The sequence below is a fragment of the Mesoplodon densirostris genome, chromosome 8, assembly GCF_025265405.1.
Source record: "Mesoplodon densirostris isolate mMesDen1 chromosome 8, mMesDen1 primary haplotype, whole genome shotgun sequence".
NCBI lineage: Eukaryota > Metazoa > Chordata > Mammalia > Artiodactyla > Ziphiidae > Mesoplodon > Mesoplodon densirostris.
In genome coordinates, this window is record NC_082668.1 from 46,186,978 (window position 1) to 46,209,725 (window position 22,748).

Genomic DNA, 22,748 nt, shown 5'->3' on the forward strand with positions numbered 1-22,748 from the left:
TCTACATAATAGTTGATACTAGTGGTTGAGTTAAATTTTAGTTTCATTCAAGAGTAGGCTACTTTCTAGATGCAATTTTATGCTTTTGCTGATAACAGTAACTTTTAGTTTAGTTGAAGACATATATATCACCTCTTAAGGAGACAATTCTTGTCTGTCATTAAGGAAGATTGGGGAACTATAACTTTTCCAAAAAACCAGAAATATCTCAATCCTAATATGAAAGAAATTCTGCTATGTTAGGCTAGGAATAAATTACAGTAAATGTTCCCCTCTTATCACGTGTATTTCATCTGCTTGATTCTCATAATAGAATACTAATCTTAGGGACTTCCCTGATGGTCCAGTGGTTCGATCCCTGGTTGGGGAACTAAGATCCCGCAAACCGCACAGCACAGCCAAAAGAAAAAAAAAAAAAAAGAATACTAAGTTTACTTTTTAAATGTTTTTTGGCCGCGCCGTAGGGCATGTGGGATCTTAGTTCCTCAACCAGGGATGCAACCCCTGCCCCTTTCAGTGGAAGAGCGGAGTCTTAACCACTGGACCGCCAGGGAAGTCCCAAGTTTACATTTTTAGTTTTAAAAAATCTTAAGATTCCAGAAAAGTCTTTCCTGTCAGTCTCTGCTAGTCAAACTAAGCTGGCTAGGTCACTTGGGTTTTTCCCAGGAGAGCCCCAAGCGAGCAAACTCTTCGCTCCAGTTCAGCCCGCCTCTGCTCTCTGACCTCTCCTTCAGCCCTGCCCCGCCTCGCCGACCGCCTGCACCCCGGCCCCGCCCCTCCCCAGGCCACGCCCCTTCCCACATCCATCTCCCTTAACCATTTCCTCAGTCGGTGGTTCTCGCCCCGCCCCTCAGCGCCGCGCCGCGTTAAAGTCCTGCCCTAGGCCTCTCTGGCCCTCTGGAGGACTTGCCGTCTGTGTCCGGCGGCGCCGGGCGGCGGTGGGCGGGTCTGACGTGTGGCGTGAAGAGCCAAGCGAGTGGGCTGCCGTGTCGGGGCTGTTTTCGGCTCCAGTGTTTTGGCGATGGGGCTTCGGGAGATGTGGAGACTCATGTCGAGGTGAGTGAGCGAGCGGCCTAGGGCAGGTTCATCGGCTGCGCTCGCCCGGGTGGAAAAGGTCGGGGGGGGTGGGGACTGCCTGGCCTTGACGTTTCGAGTCGCCCTTGGAGCGCAGCTCTCAGACCCGACTCCCGACCCGCCTGGACCACCCTCAGCCGTCTTCTGGGTCTCGCTGTCACTCCTTCTAGCACCTTCTTTGCAGCATCACCTTCGTTTTCTGCCTCTCTGGCTCTTAATGCAGCCTTGACCCCCGTTTCTTTCCTTTTTCAAAGTTGAGTAAGTTTGGGGGACACGCAGGGTTTCAACTTGTGGGAATTTGGTGGCATGTTTTGTACTGCTAACAAACGCTCGTGCTTTGCCAGTTGTTATCTGTGCTTGTGGTGTGATTGTTGCTCAGCTCTGTCGCGTAGTTCCAGCGTTAGTGCAGCTGTCTGGAACTTTGAGGCGAGTGCTGCGCCGCACAGCTTGGCTTGGGGGAGTATGTGTGCAAACGTGTTTAACTTTTTTTTTTTTTTAAATATGGAACGCTTCACGAATTTGCGTGTCATCCTTACGCAGGGGCCATGCTAATCTCTGTATCGTTGCAATTTTAGTATATGTGCTGCCGAAGCGAGCACCGTGTTTAACTTTTGTAAGTGCTACTCAATGCAGCTTGAACTCAGCTGAGGAAATCTGGTAGCAATCACTGTAGGAAGTTAGGCTGCAGCAGTCTTGAGGCCTACCGCCTGCCCCCATGCATTACCAGGTATCAGCTCAGGCTGCTTGAAGGGAGAACCGGCTAATTTCCTTGACAGCTGAAATTCCTAGGGGTTTTTAGTCTTGGATTTCGCTTTAGGGCAAAGGGATGGGAGTGGTTTTTGATTTAAGAATACTTTCAGCTTTAGGGCAATGTGTCTAGTCGTTTTAACCTTGTATCCATGCACCTGGTATTCAGTATTTGAAGAAAAATCTAAGAGTTGCTTTCCTTCTTGTTTTTTTTTTTTTTTTTTTTTTTTTAATACCTTGAAATTAGTTGTCTCTGTGCCTCTAACCAGCTCACAGAGGAACTTGGCAGATATAAAGAAAATCGGTACATATAATCACAGCTGATGCTTTTTTGAAGCTGTGAGCAAATACCGAATTAATGGAGAAACAAATTGGGAACACATGTTTGTTAACAAAATTAACTGACTTGGGAAAGAATCTGTCATTCCCAGAGTTCAGATTGGCTTTGTTGCACGCCCAACTGCAAGGTGCAGACTGATTAGGCGAGTCCTGGACTGGTTTGGGGGCTTTGGTCAGAGATGCCTTTTCCAGGGCCAGCCCTGGAGTGGGTATTACCCTGGCAAAGCAGAGACCTGAGGCCAGTATCATCCAGTCTTAACAGCCTAATTACAAATGTACTAAGGAATAGGGTGCCACCGTTTTCTGAGAGGAACAAGGGTCCCTGTGCTGTGGTTGACATTGTTGGGCAGTCCTTGAACCCTGGCTTCCCTTGGCTTTTGTGGCACTGTCTTGCTTTCCTACTACCACTCTCCACTACTTATCTTGCCCTAGTGCCAATACAGCCCTTGGAATTTTCTGTTATTGTAGTTCCCCAGTAAAGTACCTCTCTCTGAAGGTAGCTCTCAAATTTGTATGTCTAACCTTGATTTATCCTGAGCTCTAGTACTAGTCACAACCACCTGAATGTCTCTTTTGCACCTCAAATATACATTTGCACATAAGTGCAACCCTTATGCCTCCTCTGCACTTTCAACTTCATAGCACTATCTATTCTTCTAGATTCCTAAAGTTATCTCAGTTCTCCTGCACTCCCAATCCTTCTCTCTTCCAGCTCATTCGAATTTGAACAATCCTCTCATTTATCACTTGTTCTTTTTGCAGAAACTTGATTAATGGACTTATCTCTTCCCAATTTGAATAGGTTCTGCACATGACTGCTAGACTAATCTTGCTGAAGTTTACTTCAGTGCCTTCCATTCCTCTGCTCAAAAGCTCTTTGAGGTGTCCTCCTACCTATGGAATTAAATAAAAAGTTCCCAGCCTGGGTTTCAAAGATTAGGCCCCAGTTTGTAGGCTCAAGCAGCCTTCAGGCCATAGTTTTCAGCTGTAGCTTTCTCACTTATTCCTCATAGAGAGCTTAGAGGTTCTTAGGCCTCAGTGATTGTCTACACATGTGACTTCCTGAAATGTCTTTAGTTCTAACATTTCTTTCAAACTCCAGTCTTTCTTCTCCACTCACTGTTGAATATTTCTACTTAGGTCATTACAACCTCAAATTCAAAATGGAATTCATATTTCATCCTACAAACCAGCTAGTTTCCTTCCCAAGCTTTTCAGTACCTATTTCTCCTAGCTCTCCTGGCGTGAAATCTTGTAGTCGTTTTTGGCATAATTCTTTTTCTTTTCCATTGAGTTTTTACTTCATAATAACTCAGTAAATCATTGCCTTGTTTCCACAGCTGGTGTTCATCAGTTCATGCCTGAGTTACTTGGCCTTGGACTTGATTTTCTGTTCTATTCACATTCTACCATGCCTAGTTCTGCTGTAATAATCTTCATTAAGTACTATTTTTATTATATCGTCATCTTAAACAGTTTCATGAAAAGTTAATTTTGTAAGCCCATGTGTGCTTTATTGGATAATCAAAAATCTTCTAAACGATAAGGTCCTCATCCTTCTAAGACAGTCGTTTTTAACTTTAGCATGTATGAGGATCACCTGGAGGGTTTGTTAAAAATAGATTTATGAGCCTTACCCCACAGTGTCTGATGCAGTAGGTGTGGAATGGGGCAAAGCATTTGCATTTCTGACAGGTTCCCAGGTAAACTGATTGTGTAGGTCCAGGAACCACACTTTCAGAACAACTGCTGCTAGCAGCCAAGTTGACCATCACTTGAAGGAGATAAGCCTGATAAAGTGAATTAGTAAATTAGTAGTAGCTGGAATGTGCATGTCTCTTCCCTTCCACCAGATGGCACTTTGGGAGTCAAAAGGAAGGAAAGAGACCATAAATTCAGAATTACTTGGAGACTCTGAACATGCAAATACATTTCTGAGATATAAAAGTTAATACCAGATTTTAAATAATAGCTGAGTATAAATTGGAACATATAGAAGTAATATGATTGTATAGAATCTGGCAGGGAACTTAGCTGTACTTAGGTTTGTTTTCTATGTTGCTTTATAGTAACTGGTCCAGAGATTTTTTTTTGACCTGTAAATGCCATACACAGTGGTTCAAACTTGCATTTGGTAGGTTTACATTAACTTTCTCTGAGTGAAATAGAATTCTATCTCATATGTAAAACTGGGACTTGAAGCCAGGCCTTGTGTTTCTCTTTGTTTATTCTTTATGCTGCAGGTAGTACTTAAATTGTTAAATAAAACCTGCCAATCTGGCAGCATCCTCATTAGCCTTGAACTGGCATTTGGGTATTGGCCATTAAGGAATTCAAAGTTATTCTGGATCTAAAGAAATTAGTGCTTAAGTTTTTTGATACTTAATTTTTCTTTTTGGAAATTTTTTGAGTTAAGTTGAAAAAAATTTGAGAAGTGGTGCTTTAGGGTAAGTATAGTTCAGATTTTAGAAGTCTATATGAAATCTCTATTTTAAAAATACCCCTAGGGCTTCCCTGGTGGCGCAGTGGTTGGGAGTCCGCCTGCCGATGCAGGGGACACGGGTTCGTGCCCCGGTTTGGGAGGATCCCACATGCCGCGGAGCGGCTGGGTCCGTGCGCCGTGGCCGCTGAGCCTGCGCATCCGGAGCCTGTGCTCCGCAACGGGAGAGGCCACAGCAGTGAGAAGCCCGCGTACCACCAAAAAAAAAAAAAAAAAAAAAAAAAAAATACCCCTAAATAAGGATCTGTCACTTCAGGTTAATTTTTTTTTTTTTGAAGTGGACCATTTTTAAAGTCTTTATTGAATTTGTTACAGTATTGCTTCCGTTTTATGTTTTGGTTTTTTGGCCGAGAAGCATGTGGGATCTTAGCTCCCTGACCAAGGATTGAACCCACACCCGCTGCTTTGGAAGGCGAAGCCTTAACCACTGGACCACCAGGGAAGCCCCCCAGGTTAATTTTTATAAAGTATTGATTTTAATGACAACTTCTCTGAACTTTGGAATCTTTTGGGGAGCTTCAAACAAAATATCTATGTCTGTGTCCCATCTCCAGAGTTTGATAATTGGTCTTGGATGTGACTGGGGCTTTGGAATGTTTACAGTAGTCCCAAGTGATTGTACTGTGCTGACTAGTTGTGGAATTACTGGCTTAGGATAAGAATATTCTGGGCTTCCCTGGTGGCGCAGTGGTTGAGAATCTGCCTGCCAATGCAAGGGACACAGGTTCGAGCCCTGGTCTGGGAAGATCCCACATGCCGCGGAGCAACCAGGCCCGTGAGCCACAATTACTGAGCCTGCGCATCTGGAGCCCGTGCTCCGCAACAAGAGAGGCCACAATAGTGAGAGGCCCGCGCACCGCGATGAAGAGTGGCCCCCACTTGCCGCAACTAGAGAAAGCCCTCGCACAGAAACGAAGACCCAACACAGCCATAAATAAATAAATAAAAATTAAAAAACAAACAAACCAAAAAAAGAATATTTTACTTGTGGTAAGGCAAATTCAAAATACGCTAGTCCAGGAATGTGAAGTGTGACTGACTTAAATTAGTGATTTTCCTCTTTTTTTGTAGTAGTATTCAATTTGAATGTAATAGAAAATGAAAGTAATACAAATTCTGAAAAGTAAGTTAGATTACAAATATTTTTATGAATTCAGTCAACTAGAATGTGGTTACAAGTGGTAACAATGGTCATATTGCCCTTTTTCTTAATGTCTCAGCTGAACTTTTGCCCTTCAAATAATCTCAAGGTATCCTTGAAAAATTAATAAATTGGCAATTTATCAAGTCCATCAGATAGTATCTGTGTCTTTGCATATGCACAGCTCCTGTCAGGCTGCTGCTGCTACTACTGATCTCAGCTTTGACCTCTCCATATATCTTTTTTTTTTTTTTTGCGGTACGCGGGCGTCTCAGTGTTGTGGCCTCTCCTGTTGCGGAGCACAGGCTTGGGGCGCTCAGGCTCAGCGGCCGTGGCTCACGGGCCTAGCCGCTCCGTGGCATGTGGGATCTTCCCGGACCGGGGCACGAACCCGTGTCCTCTGCATCGGCAGGCGGACTCTCAACCACTGTGCCACCAGGGAAGCCCTCTCCATATATCTTAAATCTCACTTCTTGTATCCCAGTACAGGTTTCCCCTGCTATCCGAAAGTAGAGCATTTCTGTGAAACCTCGCATAAGCCAAAATGGTGTAAAGTAAAGAAGCAGTTATCTTATGACACATCTTGCTAATAGATGTACAAAACAAATTGAGATAAAGCACAGAGGCTCCCACAGTTCAAGTCTTTGGTCACTTGGTACTGAGAGGCAGAATGCAGTTCCTGCGGAAGGAGCTCGGTGGTGCCACTCTCACTGCTCGGGGTGCATGCTGCCTCTATAACATCTCGCTTCAGAACAAACACTGAACGCTCTTTTTGCTCTTCACCTGTTTTCACAAAAGTGATAATCCTCTTTGGATTTCTTTGGATTAGTGAAAACAGGTGCCAATGTAGGTCTTTGGAAAAAGCAAAGTGGTGTAAAGCGAACTTTTTTTTTTTTTTTTTTACGGTACACGGGCTTCTCACTGTTGTGGCCTCTCCCGTTGCGGAGCACAGGCTCCAGATGCACAGACTCAGCGGCCATGGCTCACGGGCCCAGCCGCTCTGTGGCATATGGGATCTTCCTGGACCGGGGCACGAACCCGTGTCCCCTGCATCGGCAGGCGGACTCTCAACCACTGCGCCACCAGGGAAGCCCAAGCGAACTTTTGAAAAGCAGGAGATGCCTGTATCTTCCTAATTATGGTATTTTTATATGCATCTCTCTCACTAAACTTTTGAGTTTCTCAAAGGCAAGAATGATGACTTTTGGGGGACTTTTTAAAAGACCCAAAGCTTAAAGATACAATTTGATGGATTTTCATGAACATACTCATTTCAGTGGCACCTGGATCAAGAAGCAAGATAGTACCAGCATCCAGGAGCCCTCTTTATGCCCTCTCCAGTCACTACCCTCCCCCATGTTGCTTTGCTTTTACTTTTAATTAGAAAGTATCAGTACACGAAGTACTTAAATGTGCTATATTCTGAAGTCTATAGCAAGCTTTTATATATGTGAACAGTCCTGTAACCATCATGATAGAGACAACTTCCAACATTCCATGTTTCCTCATGCCCCTTCCCAGTTTCCCCCACCCTCCACCATTCTTACTTCTGTTATTATTGATCACTTTTGCTAAGTTGTATCTTAAGCTTTGTATTCCTAGCCTAGCAAACACTTTTAAAATAACAGACTTAGAGTTGTATTGTATTTGTTTTGTAGCCAGTTTTCTTTTTTTTTTTTTTTTTTGCGGTACGCGGGCCTCTCACTGTTGTGGCCTCTCCCGTTGGGGAGCACAGGCTCCGGATGCGCAGGCCCAGCGGCCATGGCTCACGGGCCCAGCCGCTCCGCGGTATGTGGGATCTTCCCGGACTGGGGCACGAACCTGTGTCCCCTGCATCGGTAGGCGGACTCTCAACCACTGTGCCACCAGGGAAGCCCGCCAGTTTTCTTTTCGTAACTTCTGTCATGACTATTTTTTTATGTCATAACTATTATTTAAATATTTTTAAATACATATTTTTCTTGGCTATGTAATGGTTTTGTAGAGATGACAGTTTTCAAAATATTACTATACTGTTAGATACTTTGTTTCCAGTTTTTTCCATATGTAAATAATTGTTGCAGACATCTTTGTAAATCAAACTTTGATGGTGTCTGAGGTTTCCTTAATACAAATGCCTGTGAAATTACTAGGTCTATGGGTATGATCATTTTAAAGGTTGTGGGTCCGTATTTCCAGCTTGCCTACTGGAAAGGCAATACCAATTTATATGTCTCACAGCAATGTCTGAGAATGCCTGTTGCATCCTTATCAAACTTTTTTTTAAATTAGCAGTTTTCCTTAACTTTTTTTATTTTTATTTTTTAAAATAAATTTATTTTATTTTGGCTGCGTTGGGTCTTCGTTGCTCCATGTGGGCTTTCTCTACTTGAGGCGAGCGGGGGCTACTCTTCGTTGTGGTGCGCGGGCTTCTCATTGCGGTGGCTTCTCTTGTTGTGGAGCACAGGCTCTAGGTGCACAGGTTTCAGTAGTTGTGGCTTACAGGTTCTAGAGCTCAGGCTCAGTATTTGTGGCACACGGGCTTAGTTGCTCTGCGGCATGTGAGATCTTCCTGGACCAGGGCTTGAACCCATGTCCCCTACATTGGCAGGTGGATTCTTAACCACTGTGCCACCAGGGAAGCCCTTAACTCTTCTTAAAAAAGCAGTTTTAGGTTTACAGAGAAAATTAGCAGAAAATTTTGACAAATGTATAATGACAAGTCTCTACCATTATGACCGTACAGACTAGTTTCACTGCCCTAAATATCCCATGTGCTCCACTTGTTCTTTCCTTTCTTCCTCCCGCCCCTAAACCTGTGATATCCACTGATCTTTTTACTGTCTCCATAGTTTTCAGAATGTTCTGTGGTTGGAATTATACAGTATATAGCCTTTTCAGATGGACTGTTTTGCTTAGCAGTGTGCATTTAAGGGTCCTCTTTTTTTTAATTGTGGAAAGATAGCTTATTTCTTTTTATTGCTGAGTAATATTTCATTGTATAGATACACCACAGTTTGTTTATCCATTCAGCTATTGAAGGACCTCTTGGTTACTTCCACATTTTGGCTATTATGAATAAAGCTACCATAAACATTCATGTGTAGGTGGACATAAGTTTTCAACTACTTTGGGTAAATACCAAGGAGTGCAATTGCTGGGTCATACGGTAAAAGAGTATGTTTAGTTTTGTAAGAAACTGCCAAATTTTCTTTCAAAGTGTCTGTACCATTTTGTGTTCCTACCACAATGAATGAGAATTAAACTTTTTAAAAAAATACTTTTTGTTGTAATAACTTTTCAAAGAAGCTAAAGCAAACAAAAGGGAATGTAGTATTTATACATTGAAACATGGCTACCCACATTACTGTGTTCATTGTATTCTACATTTGTTTCAGGTTTAATTCATCCAAAAGGACTAATATCATACTGCAGCATTTGGTAAGTTTGGACTTTGTTTTGCTGGCATTATTAGATTATAATGTGCAATTTAAAATGTTGTTGTTAGGGAAGTAGAGAAATACTGGCAGATTTCATTGATCTTGGTACACTTTGGTTTCCAATTTTATAGTGTCAAAACTTGACTCATATAACTTGTTGGAGGTGGCATAAGGTTATGGATAAGAGGATGGATCTTCAAGTCAGAATGCCTGGGTTTAAATAATGGGTCCGCTACTTAATCTTGGGCAGATTACTTGGTCTCTTTCAGCCTCCTTTTTTGATATATAAAAAATGGGGATAATAGTATCCATCTTAGAGTGCTTATGAATAGTAAATAATTCATTAAAAAATCTAGCATAGTGCTTGGCATATAATAATCATTTTATACATGTTAGCTACTATTGTACTAGTAGTACCATTCCAAAGCTTAGATGGTATTAGTTTATCACACTGCAAGGAAGAAATGATTTTTATTCATTTTTCTATATCTTTGCTATAGACTGAATGTGTCCCCCTGAAATTCATATGTTGAAATCTAATTGCCAGTGTGTTGATATTTGGAGGTGGGGCCTTTAAGAGGTGATTAGGTCAGGAAGGCAGAGCTCTCATGAGTGGGATCAGTGCCTTTATAAAAGAGACAGCAGAGAGATCCCTCACCTTTTCTGCCTTCTGAGGGAGGTTGCAGCGAGTAGACAGCCATCTATGAACTGGAAAATTGGACTTAACCAGACACTGAATCTGCAGACGTCTTGATCTTGACTTCCCAGCCTCCAGAATTGTGAGAATTAAATGTTGTATAAGATACCCAGTCTATGGTATTTTTGTTATAGCTGCCTGAACAGACTAAGACACCCTCATCTATGCAGTAGGTCCTTATTACTTATCTAGTTTATATATAGTGGTGTATATGTGTTAATTCCAATCTCCCAATCTATCCCTCCCCCCTTACCCCCTGGTAACCATAAGTTTGCCAAACAACTTACTTTTATTTCAACAACTTCAGTAATGTCAGAGCAAAATATTAACGTAAAGTCTAAAAGTTTTCATTCCTATGGTCAGAAAAATTGTATTTTACCCATAAATGGTGATAATGTCAGTAATGGCATAAGTCTCTCTGTGTCTCTTCTTACATATTTTAGGATTCAAGTCTACAATACAAAAAATTTGTAAACATTTACCTGCATTTCTTACTCCCTGGACAAATTTCTGAGACAGTAGACTTAAAGTCTGATACTGAGATGTGGACGTGGTCCCTAAAGGATTAGAACAATGGCCTGGATATCATTATAGAATATGTTATTATACGATAATTCAGAAATTTCTTGGTTCAGCATTTCTCAACAGTGTTTCTGTTAAGTGCTTTCAATAAAAGAGTTGTATAGTCAAAAAAAAGACACCCTCATGCAGCCTGACAAGTACCTTGCATGTAAAAAGGACAAGTCACTCTGATACAGCACTTATGGTATTATGCCAGGTGCTATTCTGAGTATTAGCTCAGTTGATTCTCATAGTCTTACGGAGCAGATACTACAGGTCCTTTATCTGCAATTCTGAAACCTCAAAATCATAAGTTTGTGTTTGGTTTGGGGTTAGTTTGTGGTAAATGCATTTGATGGCAAAATATGATCTGAACATACTTTTGAAACTCTTTTTGTCCATATCCTAACTAGTGTTTAATACTCATGGTTTGGTGCAGAAGTAGTAAAGCATTTGGTTACAGTGTACTGAACCAGACTCCACTTAGGATGTTTTATATACTATATAATATGTACTGTGTTACCTTTCCAAAATCTAGAAAATTTTCTGAATTCTGAAATGCATCTGGACCCAAGGGGTTTGGGTAAAGGGATTATGGTCTTATCCCTATTTAATGGATCGGAATTTAAGGGACAGAGAGGCTAAGTAGTATGCCCCAGTGTCACACATCTGGTAAACAGGAGGTGGGATTTGAATCCAGGTTATCTGGCTCCATAGACTACCTACTGCACTCTACAGCCTGTGGCAGAGTGAACACTAAGTAACTATTGCATAGTTTCTCAGTTCAGCCTACACGGAGATGGGCATATGAAAACTTGACTATCTTACCCTTATTTATTTTAGCCAGCTGATATACATGGGAGCTGAGGAATTTCCTGGAAAAAGAATTTAGAACAATGTTACTGTTCATATTTAGATTCATATTTAGATATGTGCACAAGTGGAATAGAAAGACATGACAGTCCAGATTCCATGGGGCTCTGTGACCTGGGGCATAAACCACATTGAAGAAAGGAAGGTAAACTGGATTCTCATCAGGGCCTGAAGACTGAATGGTTCTAGCTCCAATGTTGGCTTTTACATGTGCTTCAGAGATCGAGAAGCTGTACCCCAAGAATTCCTCCTGTGACCCTTCTAAGAGAGCTAATAGAGCAAGAGCCTCTTTTACTTCATAGCGGAGTGATGGGAATATGCCATTGATGGCGGAACTGTAGGCAGCGTTGTGAGAAATGGATAGGACTGACTTGTAATAATAGTGTGACATTCCTTGTGACCCTTCAAAGATATTAGATGGACCTGAACCTGGAAAGGAGGCAAAGGTTCTGCATTTCTGCAGATAGTTTGTCAAGCTAATGCAAGCTAGTAGGACCTATTAATGAGGTCTCCTTTATATTCATAGGCTGATTTGGACATATTTTTACAACAAAAATATTCATAGAAAAAATTTTTTTTCTTTTTTCCATAATGTTTAAAACTCTTACACAGCATTTAATTTAATATGCAGAAGCTCATTTTTTCCATATAATTTTGACCTGGACATGGAGAAGATTTTTTCCATCAGAAAGTAGTTCTTTTCAGTATGAAGGTATACTGGTTGGACTGCATGAACTGAAACTGCACATGTCATTTCACGACAGCAATCATGTTCATATTCTGTATGTGCAGATGATCTAGAATCAGTATCAACCAATTTATAATCTATGCCTTTTGAACAGACATACATTAAGTGCTTGCTTTGTATATGCAAAGAACTTGACTGATGTCGACTTTGTAACCAGTGAAAGCTTACTGGAGCACTGTCATTTATTTGATCTGGGCCTTGACGCATGATTAGGGTTTCAATAGGTAGAGATGGGAAGTAGTGAGAGTTCATATAGTAACACTAAGTGGGATTCTATTATCTCCATTTTGTAAACACAGAAGTTGAGGCTCTGAGACCAGCTTGTCTGAGGGTGTGTAGTAGTGAGTGGCAAAACTAATGTTTGAGTCCATCTGACTCCAAAATCTGTTTTCTTTCTATTGCGCAATGTGTTTATTCCTGTGGCAAGAACTGTGAGATAGGAGCATGGAGGCTACCCTCGGCTTTCTGAGTCTCCATTGTAAGGAGTGCTGTGCAGTGGTGGATCTGGAGAGTTTACCTGGGATCAGACGTGGAGAGACTTGAAGGCCATGTCAAGTAAAGTTGGATGTTTTTGAAATTAATGGCGAGTCATGGAACATTTTTGAATGGCATTAACAAGATTAGAATTGGGCTTTAGCAAAATTTCTCTGAACACAGTGTGAAGGATAGACCATCTGGCAAAAATTCTGGAAATCTGCCAAAAAGGAAAATTATAATAATGCCGTATGGCTAGGGCAGTGAGAGTAGAAAGTAATGGATAGAATCATTTTAGAACTAGTTTCTCTGGTATTTGGTAACTACTTCAAGTTGTTGGCAGAGAGGGGAGGAGAACAGTTAGGAATCAACACCAACATTTTGTGCTTGGTTGACTGAGAAAATGGTGATACCATTACCTGATACAGGGAACAGAGGAGGAGAGAGAGATTTGTTGGAGAGAAATTTCTTGGTAAATTCGTTTTTTTTTTTTTTTAGATGTTGGGGGTAGGAGTTTAGTAATTAATTTATTTATTTTTGCTGTGTTGGGTCTTCGTTTCTGTGCGAGGGCTTTCTCTAGTTGTGGCAAGCGGGGGCCACTCTTCATCGCGGTGCGCGGGCCTCTCACTGTCGTGGCCTCTCTTGTTGCGGAGCACAGGCTCCAGACGCGCAGGCTCAGTAGTTGTGGCTCACGGGCTTAGTTGCTCCACGGCATGTGGGATCCTCCCAGACCAGGGCTCGAACCCATGTCCCCTGTATTGGCCGGCAGATTCTCAACTGCTGCGCCACCAGGGAAGCCCGTAAATTTGGTTTTTAACAAGTTGAGTTTGGGGTGCCACGTAGGTACTCCTGTAATTGTAGCAGGCATTTGGAATAAGGACCTGGGCCTCTGGAAAAGTAAAGGTACAGATGCAGGTTTGAGCCAGCTGTTTAGAGGTGATAATTGAAGATGGGAAGTAGATGATATCACAGAAGGTGAGAGCTAGAGCACAGCTAAGGACAGTTTGAGAGACTCTCTATAAACCATTTCCATATGGAGGAATTCACTGACCCAATTTGAAGTCAGGAAGGATTGAGTGAAGCTTTGAGTAATCAGCATTTATTAAATGTTTTTTGATTCTATGAATCGTACTTGTATTGTGCTTTGGTGTCATATTTGTGTTATAATAATTTAAATTTAATGACATTCTTTAATATTGGCTGGAAATGGATGACATGTCAAAATAAATCATATTCTGCAAAAGGTAGGATATTTCCCTGGGTATGTCTTTCAGCTGTAACTTAGTTCAGTGGCAGAGAATGTCGCATATAGTGAAAGGTATGTGCTTGAGATTGGGATTTGGGTATCCACAGTGTGAAGCTTATCTTAGGCTTGTGTTACTCAGGACTGCATTAGTAGAATGAAGGATTATTCATTCAGCTTATTAAACATTTTTTGGATACCTGCTATGTGTCATGCACTTGATTTTCCTCAAAGGAAAGGCTCATTTCTCTCAATGTTTGTGAAGTCTCTGACAGTGTTTTCCAAAATGTAACCTGAATAATACAAGTCCCAAGAGATAGCTGTTCCATGAAAAGTAAAAAGTTCTTTAATCAAGTGAGAACTATGCTGCTCATTGTATTTTAAAAGTTTACATTGCGTATTTGCCTATTAAAGACTGAAAAGTCTTATAGGAATTAAACTTTATATTGGTTTAAGTTTTTCCCAAGCTTATTTGACCATGGGCTATTTTCTCCTTCAACATAGCTGCAATAAACATCTCTTTGCACACTTTAGGAAATATTGCTACTATGGATTTTGCCAGAATAGTTCCATGTTCCAGCAGAGTGGATGTTCTAAGTTATTTTATTTATTTATTTTTAAAATTTATTTATTTTTGGCTGCGTTGGGTCTTCCTTGCTGTGTGTGGGCTTTCTCTAGTTGCGGTGAGCGGGGGCTACTCTTCGTTGCAGTGTGTGGGCTTCTCATTGCGGTGGCTTCTGTTGCAGAACACGGGCCCTAGAGTGTATGGGCTTCAGTAGTTGTGGCTCGCAGGCTCAGTAGTTGTGGCTCATGGGGTCTAGAGGGCAGGCTCAGTAGTTGTGGCTTATGGGGTCTAGAGGGCAGGCTCAGTAGTTGTGGCGCATGGGCTTAGTTGCTCTGTGGCATGTGGGATCTTTCCGGATCAGGGCTCGAACCCGTGTCCCCTGCATTGGCAGGTGGATTCTTGACCACTGCACCACCAGGGAAGTCCTCTAAGTTATTTTTGTCTCAGGGATATTATTTTGGCAGACTTCATGCATTCAATTCAGCACAGGGCTGTGTGTTGATGGTGTCCATGCATTTTAGCAAGTTTCCTTCACATATATCCATTGAATGGATGTTGTCCTTACCCCTTCTATTCCATCCCCCCACCCCCAAATTTGGATTGTATGAGAAGTTCATTTCTGACTCTGGTCTCTGTAATCTTTCCTAATATGAGAAATTTCTCTTCATAGAAGCCTTTTCTAGGTTTTAACTAAAAGTTAGTGATATTTTTGGAAAAGAGATTTTTTTCTGCAGAATTAATTAACATACATAAATGACACTAATACTGCAGACTTCATCTTTTTCCCTTCTGCTCTTTTGCGTGAATGTTTTTGATTAATGCACTGATAGTTGTTTTCAGGTTTTAAGAAGGTCATGAACTTTTCAGGTGGGGGAAAAAAGATCCTTTGTTCATTAATTTTACCATTCTAGTGGCTTTTTTTTTTTTTGGCCGTGCTGGGCGGCATGAGGGGTCCTAGTTCCCCACCAGGGATGGAAGCCGCGCCCCTTGCAGTGGAAGCGCGGCATCTTAACCACTGGACCGCCGGGGTAGTCCCTCTAGTGGCTTTTAACAGAAGATTCTGTAATATTCTTTGCTCAAAGTGTGACCCTCTGTAAATGTCCTGCAAAAATACTTCACCTAAGTGCTGGAAAGTCGATGCTTAAAAGATATTCCTGCATCCATTGTAATAGCAAAATTTGTAAATTACCCAGTGCTAATCAGTAGGGGACTGATTAAATTGATATCTAAGGATGAACAGCTGTTAAAAATAAGTGGGTAGCATGAGTGTGCAATCGGCAAAATCCGTACTAGGAAATTCTATAGGTTAAAAGGCCTGGTTTTTTTCAACAAATTGTGAAGAAAAGAAAGGAATGGAGGCAGAACCTGTAGATGTTAAAAGACTTGAAAGATATATCCATTTTTTTAAAAATGGGTAGATGATGTTTATGGATGTACACTTTGTGTTTATCATAAAAACCAAGACAGTTGTTACTTTTGAAGGGAGGGTGAGGGCTATGCTCGGAATGGGGCAAGTGGAGGGCTTTTGGTCTGGCTAGACAATGTTGGGTCTGGGATAGGATTTTACCCCAATAACAAGTTAGTAGTTAGCTTGTTACTATTCCATGGATGCTGGCAAAAGATATGCAACTCTTGAGTTAGAGACAAAGGACGTCATTATTAGTGACCCAATTAGCAGCATTGAGCTTCAGGTTTGTATTGGTTCCCTTGCTCCCCAAGTCCCACAGGGGTGACAGAAGGCCCAAATGAATGCATTCATATGCAGTGGGTTGCATTACAGGACAGCAGTACTGAATTTGGGGAATCTGCTGGTTTGTAACACACTGTAAGCAAGCCTGCTCTCTGTCCCGGGGGGAGACTTTACATTTTCTTCAGTGTTTCTCGCGGCAAATACAGTCCTGAAAAATGACCCAGGTGAAGAGCATTCAGGCCCTTAGATCCATGAAATACACAGCAGTAAAGTGCAGGGAAGCCTCAGGACCCATGGTAGATGGTTTCTCCCTACAGCCAGTCAGCTCATTGCAGATGTAATTAGTTAAGATGAGGTCGTGCTGAAGTAGGAATTACTGGGGTAATTCAATATAATTTATCCTTATATAAAGGGAAAATTTGGAGACGTATATACACAGAGAATGACGTGTGAATATTGGAGTTATGCTGCAACAAGCCAAGGAATTATCAGAAGCCAGGAGAGAGGCCTGGAACAGAACCCTCCCCTAGCGCCTTCAGACAGAGTGTGGTCCTGCTGACACCTTGACCTCAGACTTCTAGCTTCCAGAACTGAGACAATAACTTTCTGTTTAAGCCTAAATGTAGTTTGTGATACTTTGTTATGATAGCCCTAGCAAAGAAACACAGTTATCATGTTACATTTGTCAAAATTAAGAACATTGCTATATTAGTATTAACAATAACTTCCTAAATGTAGTTTGTGATACTTTGTTATGATAGCCCTAGCAAAGAAACACAGTTATCATGTTACATTTGTCAAAATTAAGAACATTGCTATATTAGTATTAACTTTATACTTTTTGGATTTCACCAGTTTTCCCGTCAGTTTTCTGTTCCAAAATCCAATCCAGGATACCACATGGCATTTCTTTGTCATGTCTTCTTAGTTTCTTCTGGTCTCTGACAGTTTATCAGTCTTTCCTTATTTTTCATGACCGTGGCAGTTTGGAGGAACACTGGCCAAGTAGCCTGTAGAATAGCCTCTAATCTGGGCTTGTGTCTGTTTTTTTGTTGTTGTTCTTTCTTTTTTCTTTTTTCTTTTTTTTTTTTTTTTTGATGACTAGCCTGTAGTTAAAAGGTTTCTGGAGAGAATATCACAAAGGAAAAGCCCCTTCTCATCACATATCAGGGAGTATCTGTGGGTTTTGACATATGCCTTAGGGAGTACATGACATCCTCATGACACAGCTGGTGATGCTGACCTTTATCACGTGGTTAAGGTGGTGTTTGTTGGGTTTCTCCTCTCTAAAGTTACCATTTTCCTCTTTTCTACTCTGTTCTTTGGAAGCATGTCAGTAAGTTCAGCCCACAGTCAGACGGTGAGGGGGCTAAGCTTTACCTCCTGGAAGGGGGATTTCTACATAAATTATTTTGAATTCTTTTGTGGGTAAGATCATCTCATCTCCCCCATTGATTTATTCAGTTATATATATCAGTGTGGACTCGTGGATATTTATTTTATTCTTTGGGTTATAATCTAACAGCACATTATTTATTCTGTTACTCACATTGTTTCAACTTTGGCCACTAGGAATTCCTTCATTTTGGTTTCTTGTGTCCCTTTGATATGACCTTTTCCTTTTAATTTTCAATTTTTTAAAAACACCTCGCTACTTTCTGATACTGGAAGATGTTCTCTGGCTCTAGAATCAGCCATTTCTCCAAGGGGCTCTGGTTGCCTTTATTGGAAAATTGCATTTAGAAATCAAGATCTGAGTCTGGGAATGCCCCTTGCTACTGGGGTGTCAGGGTTTTCTCTTGGAGATAGAACTAGAGTAACGTATATATCTGTAGTAGAATACATATGCTGTATACTGTTTACTGTCCCATGTATACATAAATAGCAATAAGTGTTTCTGTGTTTATCCTCTGTTATATTAATATATAACCTCTTAATATATATGAAGAAAGCATGTTCATACTGCTGTCTCTGACTTTAATCCAGTACCACACGGCAGGCTTCATTCTAGCCTTCCCTTCTTGCTTGTCTCTAACTCTCCTCCTGACCAGTGAGAGCCTGGTTCTCACCACCCTCCATTACTTGTTTTTTTTTTTTTTTTTAATTTTTAAAATACAGTATGTACCTTTTTTTAAAAAAAATTATTTATTTTTGGCCGTGTTGGGTCTTCATTGCTGCGCGTGGGCTTTCTCTAGCTGCGGCGAGTGGGGGCTACTCTTTGTTGTGCATGGGCTTCTCATTGTGGTGGCTTCTCGTTGTGGAGTACGGGGTTCTAGGTGCATGGGCTTCGGTAGTTGCAGCACACGGGCTCAGTAGTTGCGGCATGTGGGCCCTAGAGGGCATGGGCTTAAGTAGTTGCGGAGCGTGGGCTCAGTAGTTGTGGTGCGTGGGCTCTAGGGTGCACAGGCTTCAGTAGTTGTGGCACGCGGGCATCAGTAGCTGTGGCTTGTGGGCTCTAGACCACAGGCTCAGTAGTTGTGGCGCACAGGCTTAGTTGCTCCGCAGCATGTGGGATCTTCCCAGACCAGGGCTCGAACCTGTGTCCCCTGCATTGGCAGGCGGATTCTTAACCACTAGACCACCAGGGAAGTCCCCATTACTTGCTTAACCTCAGTATACACGCAAAGCAGTTTTGAACAAATTTACTAACTAGAGCATAGGTTGACATACAGGGTTTTTTATATATTTCCTTACAGCTTGCAGTCAAATGACTGTTTTCTAAAGTTACTTAGGTCAGCTTTCCTGCCACCATCCTCAGGATCTCACTTCAGTGTGCTTGTCATACGTGTGTGGTTTGGTTACATTTATTTGCCACAGTCTACATTCCATGTTGGAATTCCCTGACACTGGGTGATTTTTAAAATATAATTATAGTTTGTATACATTCAAGTTCACTCTCTGTACATTTCTTTGGGTTTTGACAGATGCATAAATCATGCATTCATCACCCAAAGTCCATGCAGAACAGCCCCATCCCCCTAAAACTTCTGCTGTACTTCCCCTCTGCAGTCATTCACTTCTCCCACTCCCCATCACTGACCTGTGTTATGCCCCTATAGTTTTGTTTTCTACAGAACATCATATGAATGGAATCACACAATATATAGGCTTTTGCGTCTGCATTCTTTCACTTGGCAATCATCTGTGTTGTTGCATGAACTGATAACGTAGTCCTTCTTATCACTGAATAGTATTCCATTGTTTGGATATACCACAGTTTGTTTATTCATTTCCCTGTGGAAGAGCATCTTGGTTGCCTTCAGGTTTTAGTGAGTAAGAATAAAACTGCTACACCTGTTTGTGTACAGGTTTTTGTGTGAACATAAGTTTTTAATTCATTTGGGTAAATATCTAGGGCTATGATAGCTGGGTTTTATGGTAAGTCCATGTGTAACTTTATACAAGTTTGCCAAATTATCTTCTATAGTGGCTGTACCATTTTTCAGTTCCACCAACAATGAACAAGTGTTCCTATTGTTCTGCATCCTTGGCAACACGTTATTGTCTGTTTTTGGATTTTAGCCATTTTAATATGTGTGTAGTGGTAGCTCATTGTGGTTTTAATTTGCATTTTCCTAATGAGAGATGATGTTGAGCATTTCATGTGTTTTTTTGCCATCCCTATATTTTCCTTGAAGCTCTTCAGATTTTTTTTGCCCATTTTAATATCGGGTTGTTTGCTTTCTTATTGAGTTTTAAGAGTTTTTTATACAGTTGACCTTTGAGCAAGGTGGGGGTTAGGGTCACTGATTCTCTGTGCAGTCGAAAAATCCAAGTATACTTTTACAGTCAGCCCTCTACAACCGAGGTTCCTTCTCTGCACCTGTGGATTCAACCAGCTGGGGATCATGTAGTACTATAGTATTTACGATTGAAAAACATTTGAGTGTAAGTGGACCTGCACAGTTCAAATCCGTGTTGTTCAAGGGTCAGCTGTATATTTTGTATGCAAATTCTTTATCAGATATGTGATAGGCAAGTATTTTCTTCTAATTTTGGTTTGTCTTTTTGTTCACTTTATCTTTTGCAGAGCAGAAGTTTTAAATTTGATGAAATTCAGTTTATCAATGTTTTCTTTTGTGGATCATGCTTTTGGTGTTGTATCCCATTAGTCCTTAATGTTTGGAAGGCACTGTGAACCAGAGTCCAGGGGTGTGGCCCTCATAAGTGTTCCTGTCCCTTCTCTGGGGGTGGGCTGCCTTTTTCCCCCCTTTTCCTTTGTCCCCTGTTCCTTTTACCCAGCTGTGATTGGTAAACACTAAGGTCAGTAGGCTATGGTTTTGAAGTGCTTCTCCCTTGGGATTAAGGGTCTTATTTTATAGGCCCCCATCCCACTTCCCCACTGTGGTGGGCCTCCACCAGAACCCTGGGCTACCAGCTTCGAAGGCTCTCTCTCCCTTGAAGATTTAGCCTTTTGTTCTGTGTGGAAGATGAGGGGAAAGGATTCAGTTGTGCCTGCTGTTTCCCTCCCCCAGCCAGCACCACACGGGGGAGCTTTCTCCAGTCTTCCCTGGGAGAACCTGATTGGGTTCCAGGAGGAAAAGCCAGCAAGAATGGGAGCTCCCCCCGTGACTGTGACACCCGCCACCCCCGGGAGCTCCATACTATCACACTTGACCTCTAGCAAGTCATTAAAAATTCTAGTTAATCTTCCTTAGGGCTTCTGCCTGAGCTAAGCAAATATACTGGTCCTGCATCTCCCTGAAGGCACCTGTCTCTCCAGATTTTATTACGGGGCTGTTTGCCCTGTGACCTCCTGTCTCTGACTGAGTTCACCAAAGCCATTAATTTTCAGTCTGTTCACCTTTTTTTCTTGTTACAAGGTCAGGAGACGCATCTTTTCAGCTCTCAACATCTCTGAGCTGAAACCAGATAATAGAGATTTAAAGGATTGTCTGATATTAGGTGATAGTTTATGTAAAGTTGTTCAGTGGAAACAGTCATGGAACTTTTTTTGTTTTTTTTGGGGGGGGTGCTGGCAAATCTGACTTGGTTCAAGCAAAAAAGAAATTTAGTATGGAGAGAGATGAAAGTTTATGAATACTTGTGTGTAACATGTTTGTATAATATGAAATCTGTTTTACTTTAAAATTTAGAATGATGTAGGTATCTGAAAAGTACAGCTTTTTAGTCTGTCATCTGACTTTTCATATGAGTAAGGGTTTAATCAAGGAAGTAGAACCACTGAGTATTGAAGGGGAGCAAAATAAGCCACTCCAAAATGTGCCACTTGCCTCACTCACCATGGTGCATGAGGCCCTAAGAACTGTATAGACAAGTTCTTCACAAGTATATGCTTTCGTAAGCTCATTCTATAATCTGGCCTTAAACTACTTGTTCTGCCTACTTTCCTATCACTCATTTTCTCAATCAGCCTTTATTCCACTCATGTTTAACATCTTAATATTTCCAAATATTCGCTGTTCATGTTTTAGAATGTGTTACTCTCCAGGATTTTCACCCCTCTTTTTCTTGGCATATATCAAGGCCTAGCTCAAATATCACCTTTTTTCCCCCAAGTTGTTGGTAACTACTGTAGTCAGAATTATTTGCCCTCTCTATTCATCTTTGATTTCCAAGTACCTAACATATTGCTTGGTATACAGTAATAAAGATTTAAGAGTATTTCATAGTCCAAGAAATTCTAGGACTGGGCTCTATTTTATTTTTATTTTTTTAGGAACAAATTTTTAAATTAATTAATTAATTAATTTTTGGCTGTGTTGGGTCTTCGTTGCTGTGCAAGGGCCTTCTCTAGTTGTGGCGAGCGGGGCCTACTCTTCGTTGCGGTGTGCGGGCTTCTCATTGCGGTGGCTTCACTTGTAGAAGAGCATGGGTTATAGGCACGCCCGGGCTTCAGGAATTGTGGCACACAGGCTCAGTAGTTGTGGCATACGGGCTTAGTTGCTCCGTGGCATGTGGGATCTTCCCAGGCCAGGGATCGAACCCATGTCCCCTGCATTGGCAGATGGATTCTGAACCACTGTGCCACCAGGGAGGTCCCATGGACTGGGTTCTATTTTAAATCAGTTGACTAAATTCACTCAGAAATAAAAATTAAGAGATTTAAGAGGTATATGTAGTTTGCTTTGGAATTGTCTATCTACAGAGTCCAAATAACTTTAGAAAACTTTGTCAGATGTACTGAGTTATCCATTCGATTAGCTAACCTTAACATTGTGTGAAAGATTTGCATTTAATGTATGTTTTGATGTTGACTTGTGACAAAAACTTAATGAGTTTTATCCTAAAGTTATTCTTTGTTTACACAGGGAATGTCTAAGCACACAGATGCAGCAGCAGAAGTCCTATTGGAAAGAAAAGGTTGTGCAGGAGTGATAACACTAAACAGACCAAAGTTCCTAAATGCACTGAATCTTAGTATGATTCGGCAGATTTATCCACAGCTAAAGGTTTGTAATTTTCTTAAAGCAATCATATGGATCCTTCTGAAAGTATATCCTTAGAGAATATTTCTGATATTCTCTCCCATAGAATCACTTGACTGTCTGGGATCAATGCCCAAGCCCCATCGCTTCTAGAGTCCTCAGCGCTTTCCTAAGTGGTTTTCCTGGAGCACCCCTACTGATAGGGAGTTCATTGCCCCAGAAGACAGCCTCTTCCACTTTCACAAGGCTCCAAGTTTCTTCTTGTGTTCTGCCCCTCTTTATTTTATT

At 41.4% G+C, this 22,748-nt stretch overlaps 1 protein-coding gene and 1 non-coding gene across 3 annotated transcripts in view; one reads left to right on the forward strand and one right to left on the reverse strand.

The window, feature by feature from the left end:
* Positions 1-879: 879 nt before the first annotated feature.
* Positions 880-22,748, forward strand: part of HIBCH (3-hydroxyisobutyryl-CoA hydrolase) — a 90,889-nt gene continuing 69,020 nt past the window's right edge. For both annotated transcript variants that reach the window (XM_060106438.1, XM_060106439.1), the window contains exons 1-3: positions 880-1,056; positions 9,179-9,221; positions 22,344-22,484. In XM_060106438.1, coding sequence (XP_059962421.1) covers positions 1,022-1,056; positions 9,179-9,221; positions 22,344-22,484 — 219 coding nt within the window. In that variant the 5' untranslated portion in view covers positions 880-1,021. The remainder of the gene's footprint in view (positions 1,057-9,178; positions 9,222-22,343; positions 22,485-22,748) is intronic.
* On the reverse strand, positions 1,570-1,673 carry LOC132495565 (U6 spliceosomal RNA). The gene has a single exon (XR_009533295.1). It is a non-coding gene; the product is annotated as a U6 spliceosomal RNA (small nuclear RNA).